At 46.0% G+C, this 21,854-nt stretch overlaps 1 protein-coding gene across 2 annotated transcripts in view; it reads right to left on the minus strand.

Annotated features, from left to right (window-relative positions):
- Positions 1–21,854, minus strand: part of LOC124285225 (coiled-coil domain-containing protein 191-like) — a 51,584-nt gene that overhangs the window by 7,182 nt on the left and 22,548 nt on the right. The window contains exons 10-16 of one of the 2 annotated variants that reach the window (XM_046721424.1): positions 19,218–19,488; positions 18,058–18,692; positions 16,960–17,042; positions 14,821–14,903; positions 12,596–12,697; positions 12,168–12,346; positions 11,233–11,350 (exon numbers count right to left, since the gene is read on the minus strand). In XM_046721424.1, the coding sequence (XP_046577380.1) occupies positions 11,233–11,350; positions 12,168–12,346; positions 12,596–12,697; positions 14,821–14,903; positions 16,960–17,042; positions 18,058–18,692; positions 19,218–19,488 (1,471 nt within the window). The other variant, XM_046721425.1, reaches the window with a different exon arrangement.

A 21,854-nucleotide genomic window follows, 5' to 3' on the forward strand; every position in this document is an offset into this window, starting at 1 on the left:
TAGGCTCTCAATATAACGGTTCTCATCCAGAACGATATTGTCGTTCTTGAGACTTCTACTGACGTTTCTGTAGATAATGGGATAAATAGGCGCTTGAATTTTCTTCTCCTTGTTTTAGTCTTTTGAAGATATATCTTCAGGGCTCTGACAGGACACAAGGATAATTCCTCTATATCCTGTGGACCGAGGACTGTAGACAGCGCTGGTACGTGGAACTGTCTATCTGGTTGACCAGGTAGTTGATTCTTGGCAATAAAGTCCCATCTGAGTCCTAGATGTACTGCAGCATGGTGCCCCGTGCCGAATCTAGTTCGACCAAAGTCCAGCGCATGTATCTCAGACATTCGAGCTGCCGTGGCTAATGCAAGCAGGAACAGAGTCTTCTGTGTAAGCAGCTCGAAGGTAGTCTGTTCTAGAGGTTCGTAGGCATCGCTCATAAGATGACGTAGAATTGCATTCAGATCCCAGGCCAGTGCTCTGAATTTCTTTTGCTGGTCCTCCAGTTTAAAAGATCTCAGCAGAGCAAGTCATTCTGGTACTTTCGTCAACTTGATGCCTGTCTTCATTGTGATTACTGTACTGATGGCAGCCAGATACGTGGATAATGTCGAAGCTTCCAGATGTCTAGTATATCTAAGATGACATAGATATTCCGCCACTTGAGGATGAGTAGCTTTCATAGCTATGAAGCCTTTCCGCCTTGCAATATGTCTCAAACTTCTGCCACTTGTCGTCATACAGGTTACGAGTGGATCTGCCTAACGCTAAGGTTACTGCCTTGGCTGCTCTGGCGGAGTATCCTCTTTTCTTCAAACATGTTTTGCTACGGTCCACACGCTGGAACAGTGCTGGCTTCCCGTGGACTTGCATGATGTGCGGATGTCTGAGTAGGTTCAGCCATTCTGGTAACTTGAGCATTGGACTTACGTGATCTTTTATTAGGTCTAGGTCCCATGATATGCTCAGTGCATCTGTTGCCCAGGCTTGAAGATCTGGAACTGGCGAGAGAAACGTCTGTAGTTGTTTGTTGAACCTCGTGGCAAACAGGTCTATGCATGGGGATCCTATTTCCCTTATGATGAGCCAAAATGCTTCTGGATGGAGCATCCATTCCGTAGGTGACGGGTGCAGTGGTCGGGAAAGAGCGTCTGCAAGTACGTTCTTGGCTCCGGGTATGTGACACGCCTTTATCCAGATGTTTGCCTCCTCCGTGATGTTGAACAACTGGAATGTGAGCTGTAGTAGGCTTGGTGATCTTGTAGATCCTTGCCGATTTATAGAGAATGCCACCGTAAAGTGTCCGTGTAGACTATCAGGTCTGTTGATATGCGAGCTCGACCATACTTGTAAGGCGTTGATCACGCCTTTCATCTCCAGCAGACTGATGTGAAGATGCTGCTCTGTTTTGGACCACTTCCCTGATGCAACTTGATTGTTGAGATGTGCACCCCAACCTTGTACCGATGCGTCTACGTAGAGATGTGTGTCGAAGGCCGGCTCTTGTAAATAGGTCCCTCGGCAGACGTTCGACCTGTGGGTCCACCAAAGTAGGTACCTCTTGAGATTGTTGTCCACGGCGCCCGTCTAGATGTTTTGTCAGGAGCCATTGCAGAGGCCTTAGTTGTAACCTTCCTGTGCGAGTCAAGTCCTGCGCTGAGGTTAGTAAACCGAGTAGACATTGCCATGTTCGTAGTGTTAATGGAGAGATGACTGCTTGAGGAATCATGGCTTGTATCTTGACCCAACGATCCTCTGGCACGACAATACGATTCTGTGTTGTGATAAATCTTATCCCCAGAAATTGTAGATCTTGTTTTGGTTCCAACTCTGACTTCATAAAGTTCACCAGCCTTCCTAGTTGAGTGAGCAACTTGATTGTGAAGTTCAGCTGTAGTTTGAGGTGACTGGCACTTTAGTGAACCTGAATGCCGTCGTCCAGGTAAAAGGCATTGCGTAGACCTCGATGATGTAGGTATGCGACTATAGGCTTGGTTACTATTGTGATATAGCCATTGTGTGCATAAGAAAGATATTCCAAACGGTAGGACGTTCCATTGGAAGTGCTGACCTCTGAATAGGAATCGCAGGTACTTTCTTGATTCCGGATGTATGGGGATGTGTAGATATGCATCCTGAAGGTCTATGCTGGCCATGTAATCTGCTGGACAGGACGAGTAGTCTGAGTTGTAGTAGGTGGATCATTCTTAACCTGTCTGGTTTCAGTAGATAGTCTTTGTTGAATTTGTGCATGTTGTAAATCAACCTGAACTTCTCTTTGGAGTTCTTCTTGGGTACTAGAACAATTGGGGAGTAGAAGCCTGGCGTGAGATGATGTTGATCTATTTTCTACCGCATTCTTGATAAGAAGTGAGTTGATGGCTTCTTGTTACTTGTCTGCCTGCTCGTCTGCATAAGCGAAGACCATCGGACTGAGGGTTAACGGTGGTGTGGCCTTGAGCTGCACTCTGTATCCTTCTCGCAGTACTTGGGAGACAGAGTTGTCCTCTAGTATTCCCCAATTTTTCCAGTACTTTGTAGACGTCCACTCACTGTCGATGGTTTTAGGTTCAATCGGAGGAATAGTCACAGAGTCAAAGTCGTCGTTGCACATCTTTTGTGTGTAGACTTCATCCACATCCTTAGAAGGAGACTCCAAGTTCAATCCATTGGCTAGCCAAGCTGTAACCTCTGGATCCGGGAAGACGAAGTCTGCTTGTTCATCAGATATATGGCGGTCCGTAGAACTATGCCTCGACGAATCATCCTTCTGCGAAACTGTATCCCTAGAGTCATCCCTTCTCGAACCTCCATCTCTTACGTCATCCTTTCGCGAACCTCTATCTCTAGATTCCTCCCTTCGCGAACGTCTATCTTGTGAGTCCTCCCGTCGCGAACCTTTGTCTCTAGATACATCTCTTCACAACCCTCTGTCTCGTGAATCCTCTCTTAGCGAAACTCTGTCTTGTGATAATTCTCTTCGTGAAGATCTATCTCGAGATCCATCCCGATGAGTTGAGTCTTGCCTCCGCAAACTTGGTTCTCGCGAACGTCTGTGAGAGATGTGATATCTCGATCTAGAGCGGCTTGGTCTTGGAGATGGATCTTTAGGTGTTCTCGAGCGTTGAGGGTTCGCAGATGTATATCTCGAAGTATAAGTAGACTTCGCATGCCTTCCATCTTCATCCAAGATGACAGAGTCATCAGACTGTGGAGACCTTCGCGAAGGTAGTCTTGAGATGTAGATCTATGAGGAGTAGTAGGTTCTCGCAGGTCCGAGGGTTTGCGCACGTTGTCAGCAGATGAGAGGTTCCGTCGAGCCTTCGCCTCTTCCTCGAACCTACGTTCCATCATCTGGTTAGTGAATTGCCTCATGAATTCACCCGGATCAAAGTTCTGCATTGATTGAAGCTGCTGCGGTGTAGATAAAGCGTTCGCGAACGCTGATGAGTTGTGTGCTTCAACTTCACTCCGTTGAGAAGTTGGTGGTAGTTCGTCAAACAGCTGGCCTGCTGTAGCAGTTGCAGGAGACGATCTAGTAGTCGTGGAAGTCGATTGTGTCGCCGATCTAGTAGGTACTTCAGGTAGAAGTAACAGAGGTTCATCAAATATGTCTACTTCATGAGGGGGTATAATCTCTTCATTGAATGATTTCTGATCCGATGACTTATTAGGCCGTGTAGATTTAGACTCCGATCTGGCTACAGATGCTCTCCTCTGCGACGTTGATGAAGACGAAGTCTTCTTCTTACTTTGAACAGGTGTCAACTCCGTTGTAGCCGATCTCTTCTTCTCCCCCGTACCAGACAACTGCCCCTGCAACGTACTCGACATAGCACCAGTATTATGAATTTCAGCCGTAGCAAGCAACATACGGTTAGCAGGCTGATCTCCAGATTTATCAGCCATGACTTGTGATGACTTCCTCACCCGATCCATGGCACGTCTATAGATATAAGACAAATATTGATTAAATTGTAAATTTATACAAACCTGTAGAGGTTATGAATTCTTTGAAGAAAGTCCTCCTTGGGGTACATATAAGCATTTAAATGTCCATTTTAAATCCTACGACAGTTGTAACTATATTTTTTAATAAAATATTTACAAAACAAAAAACTTGTTTTTGTCTTGTGAGACCACCCCTACAGGGCCCCACCGAACCCCCTACAGCCAAGAGCAGGTAACTCTCACCGTCTACCTCATACCTCACTTTTCATGCTGAACGTGTCAGACAGAATGAGGGGAGGTGGGTGGCCGTACCCCAAGGAGGACTTTCTTCAAAGAATTCATAACCTCTACAGGTTTGTATAATTCTTTTTCAGAAGAAGTCCTCCTTGGGGTACATATAAGCATATGACAGACTCCCAAAGATATTTGAGACGGGAGTGGCATTCTGTCTGGCAACAACTAAACCCGTGGTGGAGTGAAATCTACAACCAATACGGAAATAGAAAAAACACTTACCGAGCCACCTGACCGCTGATGCCAATCAGACGGGGGCGTGAACTAGAGAGCCCAAGCTTATATGTCAATTGGCTCAAATCAAATATGACATAAAACCCCACCCCTAACCATTACAATGGGGACATGCCGAAACAACTCCCAACCCTAATATAGCCCCAGCCAGAGAAGCGTGGCGGGGAGGTATAAGGGTAGGGAAAGCGTAAAAATTTAAACGCTAAAAAGCCAATAACCCAGGAGTCGAGCTAATAAGTACTGCAAACTAATGCTCGAATGCACCCCTCCTGTTTGGAAGAGGGCTTGCCGGGTCCTCGATAAAACCCAGAGAAATTATTAGCCTCGCTAAAATCTTTCTGAGGAAATCGAACGAGTACAAACGCCATGCATTGTAATGAGTGAAAACAGGATAAAACACCCCAACAAACACTCTTGGTGAGGAGGGTAAGTGTAGACCACCATCCCACAAAGCTGATTAACACAGACTCCCAAATACCGGGTCTCAGGAAGAGGGAAAAACTGTAAAGCGTACAAAATCCCTGAATAGCAAAAGCGTGGCGAACATGTGTTGGCTCACCATTACACTAACCTGGTCACGTGACATGCGGCTCGAAGAGGCATACCAAACAGTGCCCCCTGGGGTTCAGCACCCAATTCCGTCGCAAGACAGGTTAATAGCATATGACTGGTTAAAGCGTTCTCAACGGACCCGCCCTCTTGAAGAGGACGTAAGGGGACGTGATGTACACCCAAACCGACCCAACCCGAAGGGTGGTAAGGCTAATCTACGATGTAGTGATATGAAATATATCGACATTGAACACAGAACCAATACCAATGACCAGTTACTAACTTGGTCAGGTTGGCAGGACACTCTCCACTGGAGAGAACTGAAAGACCGAACCGAGCACGATCCTTAGAATGCGTGTCAAGTCGGTAATGGCGAATGAAGGTGTTTTGCCGGCTCCAAAGAGCGACAGAACCGATCTCTTCATTGAGCAGTGCCGCTGTGTATTGCCAACAAAGCAGCATCTGCCCTACCCAATCTGCCATCAACCCCTCGGGGGAAGGTAAACCTTAGCATTGTAACCGAACAATTACGGAAACAAGCCGACGAGATAAAGTTCGCTTGCTAGCAGACTCCCCAGTCTTCCCGCCACAAAACAGAACACATGGGTACCCGTACGGATCCCTTTTGTTCGTTTGTTACAGTCACGGGTGAGCAATCGAAAGATTGGTCCCCGGTGTGGAAGGCTGGGTAAGGGGTGGAAGTGCGATATGAGCAGTCACATGGAAAGCAATATCGAACTGAGAGTGGTAGGTATCCGGGAGGCGAATACGGACATGATCAGTATAAAATACTGTCAAGTGTCGGGTCAGTGGGTAGCCCGACCCTTCTACCAGAGCTCACCACAACAAGTAAACCGTCTTCCACGTCAACAAGTGAAGTGAGAGAGACGATATACAGTCATATCCCGATGAGTCGAATGCCTGTGTCTCGAATATTATGCATAACTCGAAGTACCTGTCGGTCCCGACTGTTCCCTGTTATAGTTGTCATCATTTGATTAACGGTTACACGAATTCGTCTCATAAATACACACGATGACTCGGAAAGGAAATTTGGTCCCATGAGTAACAGTAATCTTGTATACATAAGCCGAAGTCAGTCAATGAGAAGTTAATTGGTGTAGCTAACTGATCCAATTAACAAACCAGCGCGGCTCGCACCTTTCCGCTATTGTCGGGTGAGTTCAAAAGGCAGATTAGTGATTTTACGGAAACGGAAGAATTAGCACATGACATTGAGTTAACTCAATCAAATCGGTTGCGTTATATAGCAGCTTTCATTAGGTTATTACTATTCATGATCTGTATATCATGGCGGAGTTACAATGTTCCTTGGCAAGCGTCCGCGAATTTGTGGATAAATGTAAGGGAAATTCACAGAAACAAACATTAATGTCAGTGAGTTCGTCTTTTTGTATTAACAAGATTCAAGATGGCGCCATGTATATCTATCGATTGCCGATAGATTTTGTTCATGGATTTTAAGAGGTACATGTATTTTGTATTTTATTGTGCTAGTATTGAAATGTGTTCTCATTTATTGTCTGTTTATTTCCATTATCTATGTCACCTAATGTATTGTTGTGCTATATTTTGATATGATGTGCTGAATAAAGGAATTGTTCAATATTCGATCATCTTTTTTTTCTACCCTCATAGACATACCTATGTCTCGAATACATCGACAAGTCGAATTTATTACTTGGTCCCCAGCGATTCGACTCATCGGGATTTGACTGTACTTGAAAAATCCGGGCCAGACAGCCAATTGAGAATAAGTGGCAATTTTAAGGTGGGCTGGGTCGCCGCCGAGGCGGTCGAACCCAGTTCATGCCAGCTACGGAGCGATGTACGAGAGGATGCTGCCTAGGCAGAGCACCATCGAACGAGGTGTGAAACGTGGAAATAGCCATGGAGTACCCGAGAATGGTGGAGGTCATAAGGCTCTCAACCAAAACGAGGTTATAGTAACTACAATATCCGAACTAAATCCGCAGAATAGGGATTATGAAATCCCCTATGTGCACACCAGTAGCCCACCTATCAACACACTGAAAGGGTGTCGAATCCCGCCTCGAAGCCAGAATTGTGTCTGCAACGGTTGCAGGAATTCCGCGTATCTGGGCGTTATACCCGACAGAGGCCAAGCCACCCAGTGAATCCGAGGATTCGGGTGTGGCGCCCCGTTCAGAGTGAGAATGTCTGGCCGAAAAGGTAATTCGAATCCCGGCGTGCGGGATCGAACACCAGCCTGACTGCTGTCAATTCCAGCACATTGTCAAGAGACTGCAGGTCGCCCAGAACATCGCCCTAACCCGGTAGGGATGTATCTGGCTGGACTGAGAGCGACGGTGTCTCCAGGGGGGGCCCCTCGGAGAGACGCCTGATGTCTGTCCATCTGACTGCGTGAGTTTGACAATTCCGCCCAGTTTCGTAAGATTGACCAACACTGATCGTGAGGTCCCCAGACTCAACAGTTATTCTAAAACCACGATGAGCCAGTCGCCTAGGTACGGGTGACAACACCGGCACTGCGATCTGGCTATCTGAGCTGTAATAAACCTCAATTTGGTGAACACCCTTGGCGCCGTAATGTAGCCTAAGGGGAGCACACGAAACTGGTAGCGCGTCCCGTCAAACAAGAACCAAAGGCAACCAGCATGGTGGTTTCCAATGGTCAGGAAATTGTGGGGTTTGACTCCATTTATTTCATCGTTGCCATTAAGAACGGAATGTTCAGACCCATTCTCATCTGAGAGCTGAACGAGTTAATAGAGGTACTGTCCTTCAAGATGGAGACACCGCGCTCGGTGATCTCATCTGTCGACAGGGGATTGGCGCACGTCAATTGACCTCGAGGTCGCATACCTCCTTGTTCCATTGCACCCTGATTTCAAGATTTACCTTGCCCAGCAGAGACTGGATCTCGGCACGGAGTATTTTCGCCGTCTCCCGGGAAGCAGACACTGGAGTGTGTCGCTCCAACCAGGGTTTGCGGCAGAATACAGTAAACCCCAGCAGTCGGCAACTTAACGTTTGCCGGTGCCTGGGCACCTGAGGAATTAACGAGAAGCTCGACAGACTTCCGTATTCCTCGAAACAGTCCCGGGCATCATAGGCCCATAACCGCACTCATCATTTGGCTGGCACAGCTACAATGCAGTCCCTAGCCAGATGAGAGTCGCCGACGAAAAAATACCACCGGGGCTCTCTCCCCTTTCCACCAGCTCCCTCAGCAGAGCTGAGAGATGCGCCGAGTGGAGCATACAGCGTTGAGCTGTTAAGGGGAAAGAACGGCAGACTGACGGTAGAGTGTGAGGCCTTGTCCCGGATGCCTTGCTGGAAGCAGGCTTCCCTCCAGGAGGCGAACTCCAACGGTTCGGGTATTCGACGTGGACAACACCTGAGGCAACACAGCCGCGATTCTATCTCGCACTTGCCTCAGGGACGAACCTACTCAGTGGTAAGTTCAAAGTAGCTCAAATCGACTTGTCCAATGTACGAGCCTGAACCCCGGTTCCGAGGCACATGTGAGAAGCCTGACAAATCAAGGTTTCCCAAGCACTCAGACAGACCTCGGAGCGTCGAGGTGAACTACCGGCGCCGGGAATCTGCGCCCTACCAGTGTCGAAGCCTGGGTCGGTGCTACTCACGGGGTTCAGAGTATCCGCGGAGCCAAAGCTCAGCGGTTCTAGACCGAACCCCGATCCCGAGACACGTAGGAGTAGCCTGATAAATCAGGTTTCCCCAAGTACTCTCCAAAAGCGCACTGAGCATATAGTCAAACATAGCCTATAGCGCTATATAAATACCCATACATACACATACATACACATATATGGATATACATACACATATATGTGTATATATATATACATATATATATATATATATATATATATATATATATACGTAAGTGCTCGGGTTGGCGGTGTGAGTGCGAACCCTGATCCCGAAACACATGGGAGTAGCCTGACAATGCAGGGCTCCCCTGGTGTACACAGGTAGATCTCGGTGCGTCGAGGTGATCGGTAGCTCCGTCACACTCAACGGTCTCTTGGCCAGGGCATCGATAAACATCAGGCCGAGACCTGAGCTAACAGCGCTGGGGATCTGCTCGTGCGGGCGAAGCCCAGGTCGGTGCTAGTCCGATCTGCAGTCCTGAGACACAAGGGAGTAGCCTGGCAATGCAGGGTTCCCCTGGTGTACACGGGTAGACCTAGGAGCGTCGAGGTGATCGGCAGCTCAGTGGAACCCAGACCGGGGCGCCGAGAGGAACCTGCCGATACAGGTTTCCCGGGCAACCCCGACTGACCACTAGGCGCCGAGGTGTCCCCGAGCTGGTCGGCGCCGAGGGTGAAACCTGCATCGCCCGTGCCAGGCGCCTGTGACGAACCTGAGCCCGAAGCTAGGTCGCCACAAGGTGCCGAAGGCACATCATCACCTGAGCCGAAGCCAGGATCAAGCTGCCTGGGAGGGGGGCGCGTTCTCCGAGCCAGAGCTCGGGCCGCAGCCAACCCCCCCAGATGCGTCCGATCCACCCTCGACGACAGGCGTGCTGAGCTCCTTGCGGACAGCACCTGGACCATCAAGATCAACACGTTGCGAGCCGAGCTCCTAACGGAGCCCGGACATCGCGCTATCAATCATCGACTTCACATTAGTCATCTGCCGAAGCATATGTTGCTGAAATAGTGAAGCAATTGAGTCAATATTTAAGGCAGCAACATTGTTTGCGGGGGAACGATAAAGGGATTTCCTTAGAAACCTTTCTTAAACTGCAACAAACAGAACCACGCCAGTGATACTAGCAGGAACTGTGAAGCAGCAAACATATAAACACAAGTAAATAGCAAGAATAACCCGCAGACGAACGAGCGATATTTAAATGCTACAAGCTACAGCCATTTAAATACTAAACATACAATGCAAAGCAGAAAAAAGGCTAGCCACACCTGTGTGTACATACTAGTGATAGAGTAAAGTTGAGTGATACGAAACGAACACTATCAAAATTACTCAACAACGACTTACCACAAATTCGGGCTGAAAAGAAAGAGAATTTAGGCAAGCCTACCATATAATATGCAAACATAATATATGAACTCCCTACTACAAGCTACCAAGAACATATAGCAAGGAAACCACGATCGCGGTCCGCCATTTTGCCTGCCACATGGCTGGAAAACAGAGAACCCACGGCAAAGTTACAACAAAAGATGAATGAGAATATCAACATATGACGCCCATCTAACGCCTGTCGCGTGAGAGAAAGGAACCATACATACAGATTGAGACTCTTTTACATTCATCGTTATCGGTAGGAGAGCAAACTCGAACGAACACCACGCATCGCCTATTCAACAGAACGACAGCATGAAAAGTGAGGTATGAGGAAGACGGCGAGAGTTACCTGCTCTTGGCTGTAGGGGGTCCGGTGGGGCCCTGTAGGGGTGGTCTCACAAGACAAAAACGAGTTTTTTGTTTTGTAAATATTTAATTAAAAAATATAGTTACAACTGTCGTAGGATTTAAAATGGACATTTAAATGCTTATATGTACCCCAAGGAGGACTTCTTCTGAAAAAGAATTGATAAACAAACACAATATGTGCAAAGCAAGCTGGAAGAACATGGTTTAATGCACGAAGGGCATTTGGGGTGAGGATCAGCCACGGATAGCCTGTGCCTGCAAACACTGCAAGACTTCATGAAATGTAAACAAGTTACATTACAATGCAAATATGTCACAAATACAAATAATTCCTTCAAAACTTTTACATATAATACAAAGTAAAACCATACACAGCATAATTTCAAAGAAAATGGGATCTAAATAAAAAGGATATAATGACGCATATGGGACTCCAGTGCTCGCCCAACCATCCGCTTGGGCAAAAAGGGAGAGAGTGACCAGTAAGGCTGGTCACATGACTGTTTAAGCGGGAAAAGGGAGGTAACTCGTGGGTGAGTGTACTTTTACGTCCGCTATGGGAACTTCAAAGGATTCAAGTGTTCCACTACCATTCGCATAGGAAAGGGAGATAAGCAAGAGATCATGAGTCAGGATAAGGAAAAATTATGGTTTGTATTGTCAGGTACATGATGTATATGGTTTGTGTTGACAGACACAAAGTTAAGAGGTGTTTGTATTGACAGACACACAACAATGGTGCATGTGTTGTTTTGGATAGAGGATGCTTACCAATTTCCATCGAGTGAAGCATCTTTTGACAGCAAGGAAGCTGTTCATCTCATCTGCCAGCTGATGCTTTTCCTCCATTACAGCTGATGTGTGTTCCCTCCATGACACCAGCACCTTCCTACAGGAGACAACATAGTCGGTATATAGCGGTGTACAACAAACCATCACAGCTAGTGCCTCCCCTCCATGACACCAACACCTTCCTACAGGAGACAACATAGTCGGTATATAGCGGTGTACAACAAACCATCACAGCTAGTGTCTCCCCTCCATGACACCAGCACCTTCCTACAGGAGACAACATAGTCGGTATATAGCGGTGTACAACAAACCATCACAGCTAGTGTCTCCCCTCCATGACACCAGCACCTTCCTACAGGAGACAACATAGTCGGTATATAGCGGTGTACAACAAACCATCACAGCTAGTGCCTCCCCTCCATGACACCAACACCTTCCTACAGGAGACAACATAGTCGGTATATAGCGGTGTACAACAAACCATCACAGCTAGTGCCTCCCCTCCATGACACCAGCACCTTCCTACAGGAGACAACATAGTCGGTATATAGCGGTGTACAACAAACCATCACAGCTGGTGCCTCCCCTCCATGACACCAACACCTTCCTACAGGAGACAACATAGTCGGTATATAGCGGTGTACAACAAACCATCACAGCTAGTGCCTCCCCTCCATGACACCAACACCTTCCTACAGGAGACAACATAGTCGGTATATAGCGGTGTACAACAAACCATCACAGCTAGTGTCTCCCCTCCATGACACCAACACCATCCTACAGGAGACAACATAGTCGGTATATAGCAGTGTACAACAAACCCTCAATGTTCTGGAGTAGGCTGTCAGGAGACAGTTTGTGTAGTGTGTAGATTCAATAGGAGTCACCGAATGTCCCATTATCTGCAGACCAACCTCAAGAGGTGTTCCTTGTGGTGAGTGACAGCCTGCTGCTGGTTCCGGTGGGCCATGAGCACCAGCTTCTGAAGCGGCCTGATGCCGCGGTACTTCATGATGGACCGGGTGTAGTGAGCCTCGGCCACTTGTGTCAGCTCCTTTATCTTCTCCAGCTGGTGCTGCTTCTCCACCTCACGCTGGAAGGAACAGAGAAGACATTACTTGCCATGTCCACAATCAGGCTGTTCGCAGGCTCATTAAAGGCTGGACTAAGGTCAGATATGCCAATCTTGCTCTTATGAACATTTTAGATTCGGCTTTTCATTCAAACATTAGGTTTGCCCTTCTCTACTCTAGATCTGTTTTCTATGTTGTTTAAAGAACTTTCAAAACAGAGAAACATGCAAAGGTGAATAATGAAGCTCTGGCTTCTGAACGACTATCACCTGCTTCTCCATCCTCTTCTTCTCCCGGAAGGCTGCAGCACGTGCCTTTTTCTCTTCCTCAGCTTGCTTTCTCATCTCCTCCTCCTGGGCCTCCAGCAGTGCCTACAACAGTAACATGTACAACACAGTAGCCCCTAGAGCAACAGTAACATGTACAACACAGTAGCCCCTAGAGCAACAGTAATATGTACAACACAGTAGCCCCTAGAGCAACAGTACAATGTACAACACAGTAGCCCATAGAGCAACAGTACAATGTACAACACAGTAGCCCATAGAGCAACAGTACAATGTACAACACAGTAGCCCATAGAGCAACAGTACAATGTACAACACAGTAGCCCCTAGAGCAACAGTACAATGTACAACACAGTAGCCCATAGAGCAACAGTACAATGTACAACACAATAGCCCCTAGAGCAACAGTACAATGTACAACACAGTAGCCCATAGAGCAACAGTACAATGTACAACACAATAGGAGCAACAGTACAATGTACAACACAGTAGCCCATAAACAGTACAATGTACAACACAATAGCCCATAGAGCAACAGTACAATGTACAACACAGTAGCCCCTAGAGCAACAGTACAATGTACAACACAGTAGCCCATAGAGCAACAGTGCAGCAACAGTACAATGTACAATGTACAACACAGTAGCCCATAGAGCAACAGTACAATGTACAACACAATAGCCCATAGAGCAACAGTACAATGTACAACACAGTAGCCCAGTACAATGTACAACACAATAGCCCCTAGAGCAACAGTACAATGTACAAACACAGTAGCCCATAGAGCAACAGTGCAGTACAATGTACAACACAGTAGCCCATAGAGCAACAGTACAATGTACAACACAGTAGCCCATAGCCCAATGTACAACACAGTAGCCCCTTACAATGTACAACACAATAGCAACAGTACAATGTACAACACAGTAGCCCATAGCAACAGTACAATGTACAACACAACAGCCCATAGAGCAACAGTACAATGTACAACACAGTAGCCCCTAGAGCAACAGTACAATGTACAACACAGTAGCCCATAGAGCAACAGTACAATGTACAACACAGTAGCCCCTAGGGCATCAGTAATGTACAACACAGTAGCCCCTAGAGCAACAGTAACATGTACCACAGTAGCCCCTAGAGCATCAGTCACATGTACAACACAGTAGCACCTAGAGCAACAGTAATATGTACAACACAGTAGCCCCTAAAGAACCAGTAACATGTACAACACAGTAGCCCCTAGAGCAACAGTAATATGTACAACACAGTAGCCCCTAGAGCAACAGTAATATGTACAACACAGTAGCCCCTAGAGAAACAGTCACATTTCCAGCACAGTAGCCCCCAGAGCAACAGTACAATGTACAACACAGTAGCCCCCAGAGCAACAGTACAATGTACAACACAGTAGCCCCTAGAGCATAAGTAACGTACAACACAGTAGCCCCTAGAGCAGTGAGTGAGTGAGTTACAATATTATGTGACAAGGAATATATTTCAGCCATATTGTGACGAGAAATTGAATATAGACACTAAATATAGCATGAATATGAAGTCTGTCATTGATGGACAATACAGTAACTAGAATTTTTAAAACTAGCTCATAACAGTTACAAGAAAACATTATAATTAATCAACAAGAAAAAATACAAATTGGCTATCGATCGCCAGTAATTAACGGAAGATCACCCTACTATTGACCATGGGTACTTACAGTACTTAAGCTATCTGCAGGGACCCTAATTAGATTTATCCCATCGATTCAGTCACTGGTGACAACTGATGAGTTCAGCAATATTTAAAATAATAAACATGCTGCATTTAAAAGTCTGGCAAGCATCCAAATGCTTCAAATGATGTGGAACTTACAAACCCTCTAAGGGGGACAATCCGTGGAGTTCCAGGTTTGAATTGGTATTCAGTAACCCATGATTGTCGTAAGAGGCAACTAACAGGATCGGGTGGTCAGGCTTGCTGACTTGGTGGACATATGTCATCGTATCCCAAATGCATTGAACAATGCTCATGATGTTGATCACTGGATTGTCTGGTCCAGATTTGATTATTTACACACCACCGCAATATGGCTGGAATCTTGCTGAGTGCGATAGCACAGAAAAGAAATCAAAGACAGTCACAGAACTATCCTTCTGAGGTCCAGGTTATCCACCCACTCCCCGCCAGTACATGACAAGTGAGCTCACCAGTCTGTCCTCCTCCTCCTTCTTCCTCTTGGCTTCTCTGTCAGCCTTCAGCTTCTTCCTCTCTTCTGCCCGGTCCTCCATGTCTGCAACACACACACTCTCAACAAGGGAGCTACTCGACACTGATGTGCATTACACATATGTGAAGTAAGATAAAACAGCATTATCACTTTTAAAACACACATAGTACTATCGGTAACCACTGGTAACGACCTCACAACTTGGATACCAGACACTCATGGTACCATTGGTAACCACTGGTAACGACCTGGCAACCTGGATACCAGACACTCATGGCACCATTGGTAACCACTGGTAACAACCTGGCAACCTGGATACCAGACTCTCATGGCACCATTGGTAACCACTGGTAACGACCTGGCAACCTGGATACCAGACACTCATGGTACCATCGGTAACCTCTGGTAACGACCTGGCAACCTGGATACGAGACTCATGGTACCATTGGTAACCACTGGTAATGACCTGGCAACCTGGATACCAGACACTCATGGTACCATCGGTAACCTTTGGTAACGACCTGGCAACCTGGATACCAGACACTCATTTTACCATAGGTAACCACTGGTAATGACCTGGCAACCAGGATACGAGACACTCATGGTACCATTGGTAACCAATGGTAATGACCTGGCAACCTGAATACCAGACGCTCATGGCACCATTGGTAACCACTGGTAATGACCTGGCAACCTGGATACCAGACACTCATGGTACCATCGGTAACCACTGGTAATGACCTGGCAACCTGGATACCAGACACTCATGTTACCATTGGTAACCACTGGTAATGACCTGGCAACCAGGATACGAGACACTCATGGTACCATTGGTAACCACTGGTAATGACCTGGCAACCTGGATACCAGACACTCATGGTACCATCTGTAACCTCTGGTAACGACCTGGCAACCTGGATACCAGACACTCATGGTACCATCGGTAACCACTGGTAATGACCTGGAAACCTGGATACCAGGTAACCAATGGTAATGACCTGGCAACCTGGATACCAGACACTCATGGTACCATCGGTGACCACTGGTAATGACCTGGCAACCTGGATACCAGGCACTCATGGTACCATCGGTAACCACTGGTAATGACCTGGCAACCTGGATACCAGACACTCATGGTACCATTGGTAACCACTGGTAATGACCTGGCAACCTGGATACCAGACGCTCATGGCACCATTGGTAACCACTGGTAATGACCTGGCAACCTGGATACCAGACACTCATGGTACCATCTGTAACCTCTGGTAACGACCTGGCAACCTGGATACGAGACTCATGGTACCATTGGTAACCACTGGTAATGACCTGGAAACCTGGATACCAGACACTCAAGGTACAATCGGTAAGCTTTGGTAAAGACCTGGCAACCTGGATACGAGACACTCATGTTACCATAGGTAACCACTGGTAATGACCTGGCAACCAGGATACCAGACACTCATGGTACCATTGGTAACATCTGGTAATGACCTGGCAACCTGGATACCAGACGCTCATGGCACCATTGGTAACATCTGGTAACGACCTGGCAACCTGGATACCAGACGCTCATGGTACCATCGGTAACATCTGGTAACGACCTGGCAACCTGGATACCAGACACTCATGGTACCATTGGTAACAGACACATGCTGCACTACTGTTTGTAGTTCCTCCAGCTCTGCCACTCATGCGACACATACCACTCATGCGTCACATACCACTCATGCTTCACATACCACTCATGCGTCACATACCACTCATGCGTCACATACCACTCATGCTTCACATACCACTCATGCTTCACATACCACTCATGCTTCACATACCACTAACCAAAAGAGACTGACACACACAGCCTGAGTCTGAAAGTAGCCTGGGTCTGTTGGTCCAAGACTTTAGGATGCATCCAGCCTTACATATACCTTGGCTTGTTTGCCTGCTTTTTTCAGAAAGTGCACCCACACCTATCTAACCAAGGGCCAACATGTTTTAGATATATTAACATACTTATGACTTCACTGAATGACTTCTTACATACAATAAATCTGCATTTGAATACAGACTTTTATGTTTGGCTGAACATGGGGTCTGATCACTCTGACTCCGTTGTACCTACTTTTGAGCACTTGGAGATACTTGGTGTTGGTGGTCGTGTTCGACGTGGATGTCCGGTCAGACTTGAGACCGCTCACACCAGTCCTACACAGGTAAAATCACTCACAGTCAACACAATACTCAAGTTCAAATCAACTAAGTACAGAAACAAATACTTTCATCACTAAACATAATGCCCCTTACCTCAAACTAAGTGAAATCACAGTAAATGGGACTGAGATGACTACTTTAGTTTAAGAAGATATCCAATGTAATAAAATAGACTGATATTTTTAAAACAAATCATTGCAAGTATCAGAATTATTGCTGTAAATTGCTGCCTTTGTTTATCACGAAAGATACTTTATCTTGACCGAGTTAGTAATGCTGCGCTGGCACCAGACTAGGCAGCACCTGAAGTGATACAGCTTCTCACTGACAGCAATGTGATTTGCCTCAAGGTCTGACTGATGAAGGGAGGTAACTCTAATTCTTCTCTGAACAGCAACGTCTTTCAATGTACAGTGGAATCTGCCTAACCAGACTTAGTGGAAATGTGACTGAAGTTATGTATGGGACACATAGTCACAGTACGTTGTCCAAGTTCACTGCACGTTGCTGTACCCGCAACTAGGTGTTTGCACGTATTCTTGTGGCCACCATCTGGTCATATACCAATGGATTTGTGGGTTCGTTTAAGTGCACAGGGTTGTGTACTGTACACATGGGGTTGTGACAACACTGAAAGAGTCTGCACACAAAGTTGACCCCAAGGTTTTTACACCCGGTCACAGGTGGGCTCGATCCCGACACCTCAACCTCGCTGGATCACTAGCCTGGCACCTTAGCCAGCTCGCCCACTGCAAAAATCTACGTGCATCCATCATTTCCAAGCCAAAAGTGCCTATCAGAGTAGTTAGTTATTATTGCTGGATTGAAAGTGATTTTACAAGAGACACATGGCATTAGTGATCATTTTATAGGTATTGTTTCCTTGCAATTACAAAATGGGCAAACAAATCTCTGTTTTCGATGATAAATGAGAAAATATGCTGATTGGAAACCTTGGCTAAGAGGAGTTCAGTGAAGAATAAATGCCTGCAACCGATTAGTGGCTTACCTGGCCGTTACAGTAGTGTGTCCTGTGGAATCAGTTCTGGCAGTTTCCATGACAACATTTGTAGCCTTCTCCTTGGTAACATTATTTTGCTGCTGAGACACATCTGTCTGTGGTTGGCTATTCTCAGACAAATTATTCATTAGCTGCAGTCCAGTCCCAGTTGGCTGGTCACACATGGGAGATAACCCTTGCTTAGTAAGAAGCTGTTGTATCAGTTGTTGCCTGGCAACCTCCTCTAGATGCAACTGTTGTTTCTGCTTGAACTGCAACTCTTCAATCATGCGATGTTGTTCCCTTAGCTGCTTATGTTGATCATGCAACATCTTTTGCTGAGATGTGTATCGATGTTCAAAATTATTTACAACAAAATGTGTATTCATCCATGGCTGTTTGCCAAACCGACGTCTAATTTTGGTGTCAGTATGTTGTGAGTTCTGCTCCATGTCCCCACCAGCTAGAGAGGCAATCTCTTCATTTGTCAGGTTGACATGACGTCTTGTCACCTGCCATGCTTGGGTGGGTAGCCTGTTCGGGCGAGACTTGGTACTGGTCAGTGAAGAGTCACTTCTGGTGGATGCAGGGCCAGCTTGTGTAGAACCTTGTTGGTCTCGGGTCGGTTGTTCGAAGAAGTCCTCCTGTCATTAGGAAATGAGTGATATTTATGAATGGGGACTGACATTTTCATGATGACAAGAGAGAAATACTTCTCGCAATGCACTAACTCTCATACATACCAATAAATGGTGCATGTTTTTGTTGGACGCAGTGACGGGAAAGTGGAAGGGAGGTATCCCAACTGGGTGAGTGATTTTACGTTTGCTTCAGGGAGCAAAGGGATTCAATTGTCTATGTACCGTTCGAAGGAAAAGGGATATAAGCATATAGCATGAGTCAGGTTAAGGAAAAATAAAGAAATCTTTAATCCACACCCTGACACAATACACTTTTTGTTTCTGCGATGAGATACATTCGAATCACTGACAAACCAACCCTTCCTGGCACAGAGAGGGTCACGTAATCAGCTCAAGGAAGACGGAGAGACAAGTTGGAGAGACAGGTGCCAATGTATCTGCAACACCCAAGCCTGTCACTCTATCTGAGTACTGGTCCAATGACATGAAGAGCATGCACAGTCCCCAACAGTAATGAAAACTACAAACCAGATCCTCCACCACCATTGCTGAGTTGCCACCACCATCTTTCTTCCTCCCTGAATCCCCAGCATTCTTCCTGCTGTCCTCCTCTTCTCTCTCACTCCACAACTTGCCGGTTGCCGCGGCGTCCAGCAGCGCCATCATCTTGCTACGCGTGTTGTTCTGCTCCTCCAGGAGATGGTATCGGTCCCTCTCGGCCTGCATATAGGTCTGCCATGCTGTCAGGCAGCGGCGCAGCAAGACGTAGCGGTGATGCTGCTCTGCCAACTGCTGCTTCCTGAAAATATACAAGTTAGGGTAACAACTCTGTACAGTCACCTCATGACCTGATTACTGTACAGTCACCTCATGACCTGATTAGTTTCTGTACAGTCACCTCATGACCTGATTACTGTACAGTCACCTCATGACCTGATTACTGTACAGTCACCTCATGACCTGATTACAGTAGTCAACTCTTGACCTGATTACTGTACAGTCAACTCATGACCTGATTACTGTAGTCAACTCTTGACCTGATTACTGTAGTCAACTTTTGACCTGATTACCGTACAGTCAACTCTTGACCTGATTACTGTACGTCCACTCTTGACCTGATTACTGTACAGTCACCTCATGACCTGATTACAGTAGTCAACTCTTGACCTGATTACTGTAGTCAACTCATGACCTGATTACTGTAGTCAACTCTTGACCTGATTACTGTACAGTCAACTCTTGACCTGATTACTGTACAGTCAACTCTTGACCTGATTACTGTACAGTCAACTTTTGACCTGATTACTGTACACCCAATTCTTGACCTGATTACTGTACAGTCAACACTTGACCTGATTATTGTACAGTCAACACTTGACCTGATTACAGTAGTCAACTCTTGACCTGATTACTGTACAGTCACCTCATGACCTGATTACTGTAGTCAACTCTTGACCTGATTACTGTAGTCAACTTTTGACCTGATTACTGTACAGTCAACTCATGACCTGATTACTGTAGTCAACTCTTGACCTGATTACTGTAGTCAACTTTTGACCTGATTACCGTACAGTCAACTCTTGACCTGATTACTGTACAGTCAACTCTTGACCTGATTACAGTACGGTCAACTCTTGACCTGATTACTGTACAGTCACCTCATGACCTGATTACAGTAGTCAACTCTTGACCTGATTACTGTACAGTCAACTCATGACCTGATTACTGTAGTCAACTCTTGACCTGATTACTGTACAGTCAACTCTTGACCTGATTACTGTACAGTCAACTCTTGACCTGATTACTGAACGGTCAACTTTTGACCTGATTACTGTACACCCAATTCTTGACCTGATTACTGAACAGTCAACTCTTGACCTGATTATTGTACAGTCAACACTTGACCTGATTACAGTAGTCAACTCTTGACCTGATTACTGTACAGTCACCTCATGACCTGATTACTGTAGTCAACTATTGACCTGATTACTGTAGTCAACTCTTGACCTGATTACTGTACAGTCAACTCTTGACCTGATTACTGTACAGTCACCTCATGACCTGATTACTGTACAGCCAATTCTTGACCTGATTACTGTACAGTCAACTCTTGACCTGATTACTGTACAGTCAACACTTGACCTGATTACAGTAGTCAACTCTTGACCTGATTACTGTACAGTCAACTCATGACCTGATTACTGTAGTCAACTTTTGACCTGATTACTGTAGTCAACTCATGACCTGATTACTGTAGTCAACTCTTGACCTGATTACTGTACAGTCAACTCTTGACCTGATTACTGTACACTCAACTCTTGACCTGATTACTGTATGGTCAACTTTTGACCTGATTACTGTACGGTCAACTCTTGACCTGATTACTGTACGGTCAACTCTTGACCTGATTACTGTACGGTCAACTCATGACCTGATTACTGTAGTCAACTTTTGACCTGATTACTGTAGTCAACTTTTGACCTGATTACTGTACACTCAACTCTTGACCTGATTACTGTACGGTCAACTTTTGACCTGATTACTGTACAGTCAACTCTTGACCTGATTACTGTACGGTCAACTCTTGACCTGATTACTGTACAGTCAACTCTTGACCTGATTACTGTACGGTCAACTCTTGACCTGATTACTGTACAGTCACCTCATGACCTGATTACAGTAGTCAACTCTTGACCTGATTACTGTACAGTCAACTCATGACCTGATTACTGTAGTCAACTCTTGACCTGATTACTGTACAGTCAACTCTTGACCTGATTACTGTACGGTCAACTCTTGACCTGATTACTGTACAGTCACCTCATGACCTGATTACAGTAGTCAACTCTTGACCTGATTACTGTACAGTCAACTCATGACCTGATTACTGTAGTCAACTCTTGACCTGATTACTGTACAGTCAACTCTTGACCTGATTACTGTACACTCAACTCTTGACCTGATTACTGTACGGTCAACTTTTGACCTGATTACTGTACGGCCAATTCTTGACCTGATTACTGTACGGTCAACTCTTGACCTGATTACTGTACGGCCAATTCTTGACCTGATTACTGTACAGCCAACTCTTGACCTGATTACTGTACGGTCAACTCTTGAACTGATTACTGTACAGTCAACTCTTGAACTGATTACTGTACGGTC

The sequence above is a fragment of the Haliotis rubra genome, unplaced genomic scaffold (assembly GCF_003918875.1).
Source record: "Haliotis rubra isolate DU_JTF1 unplaced genomic scaffold, ASM391887v1 Scf355, whole genome shotgun sequence".
NCBI lineage: Eukaryota > Metazoa > Mollusca > Gastropoda > Lepetellida > Haliotidae > Haliotis > Haliotis rubra.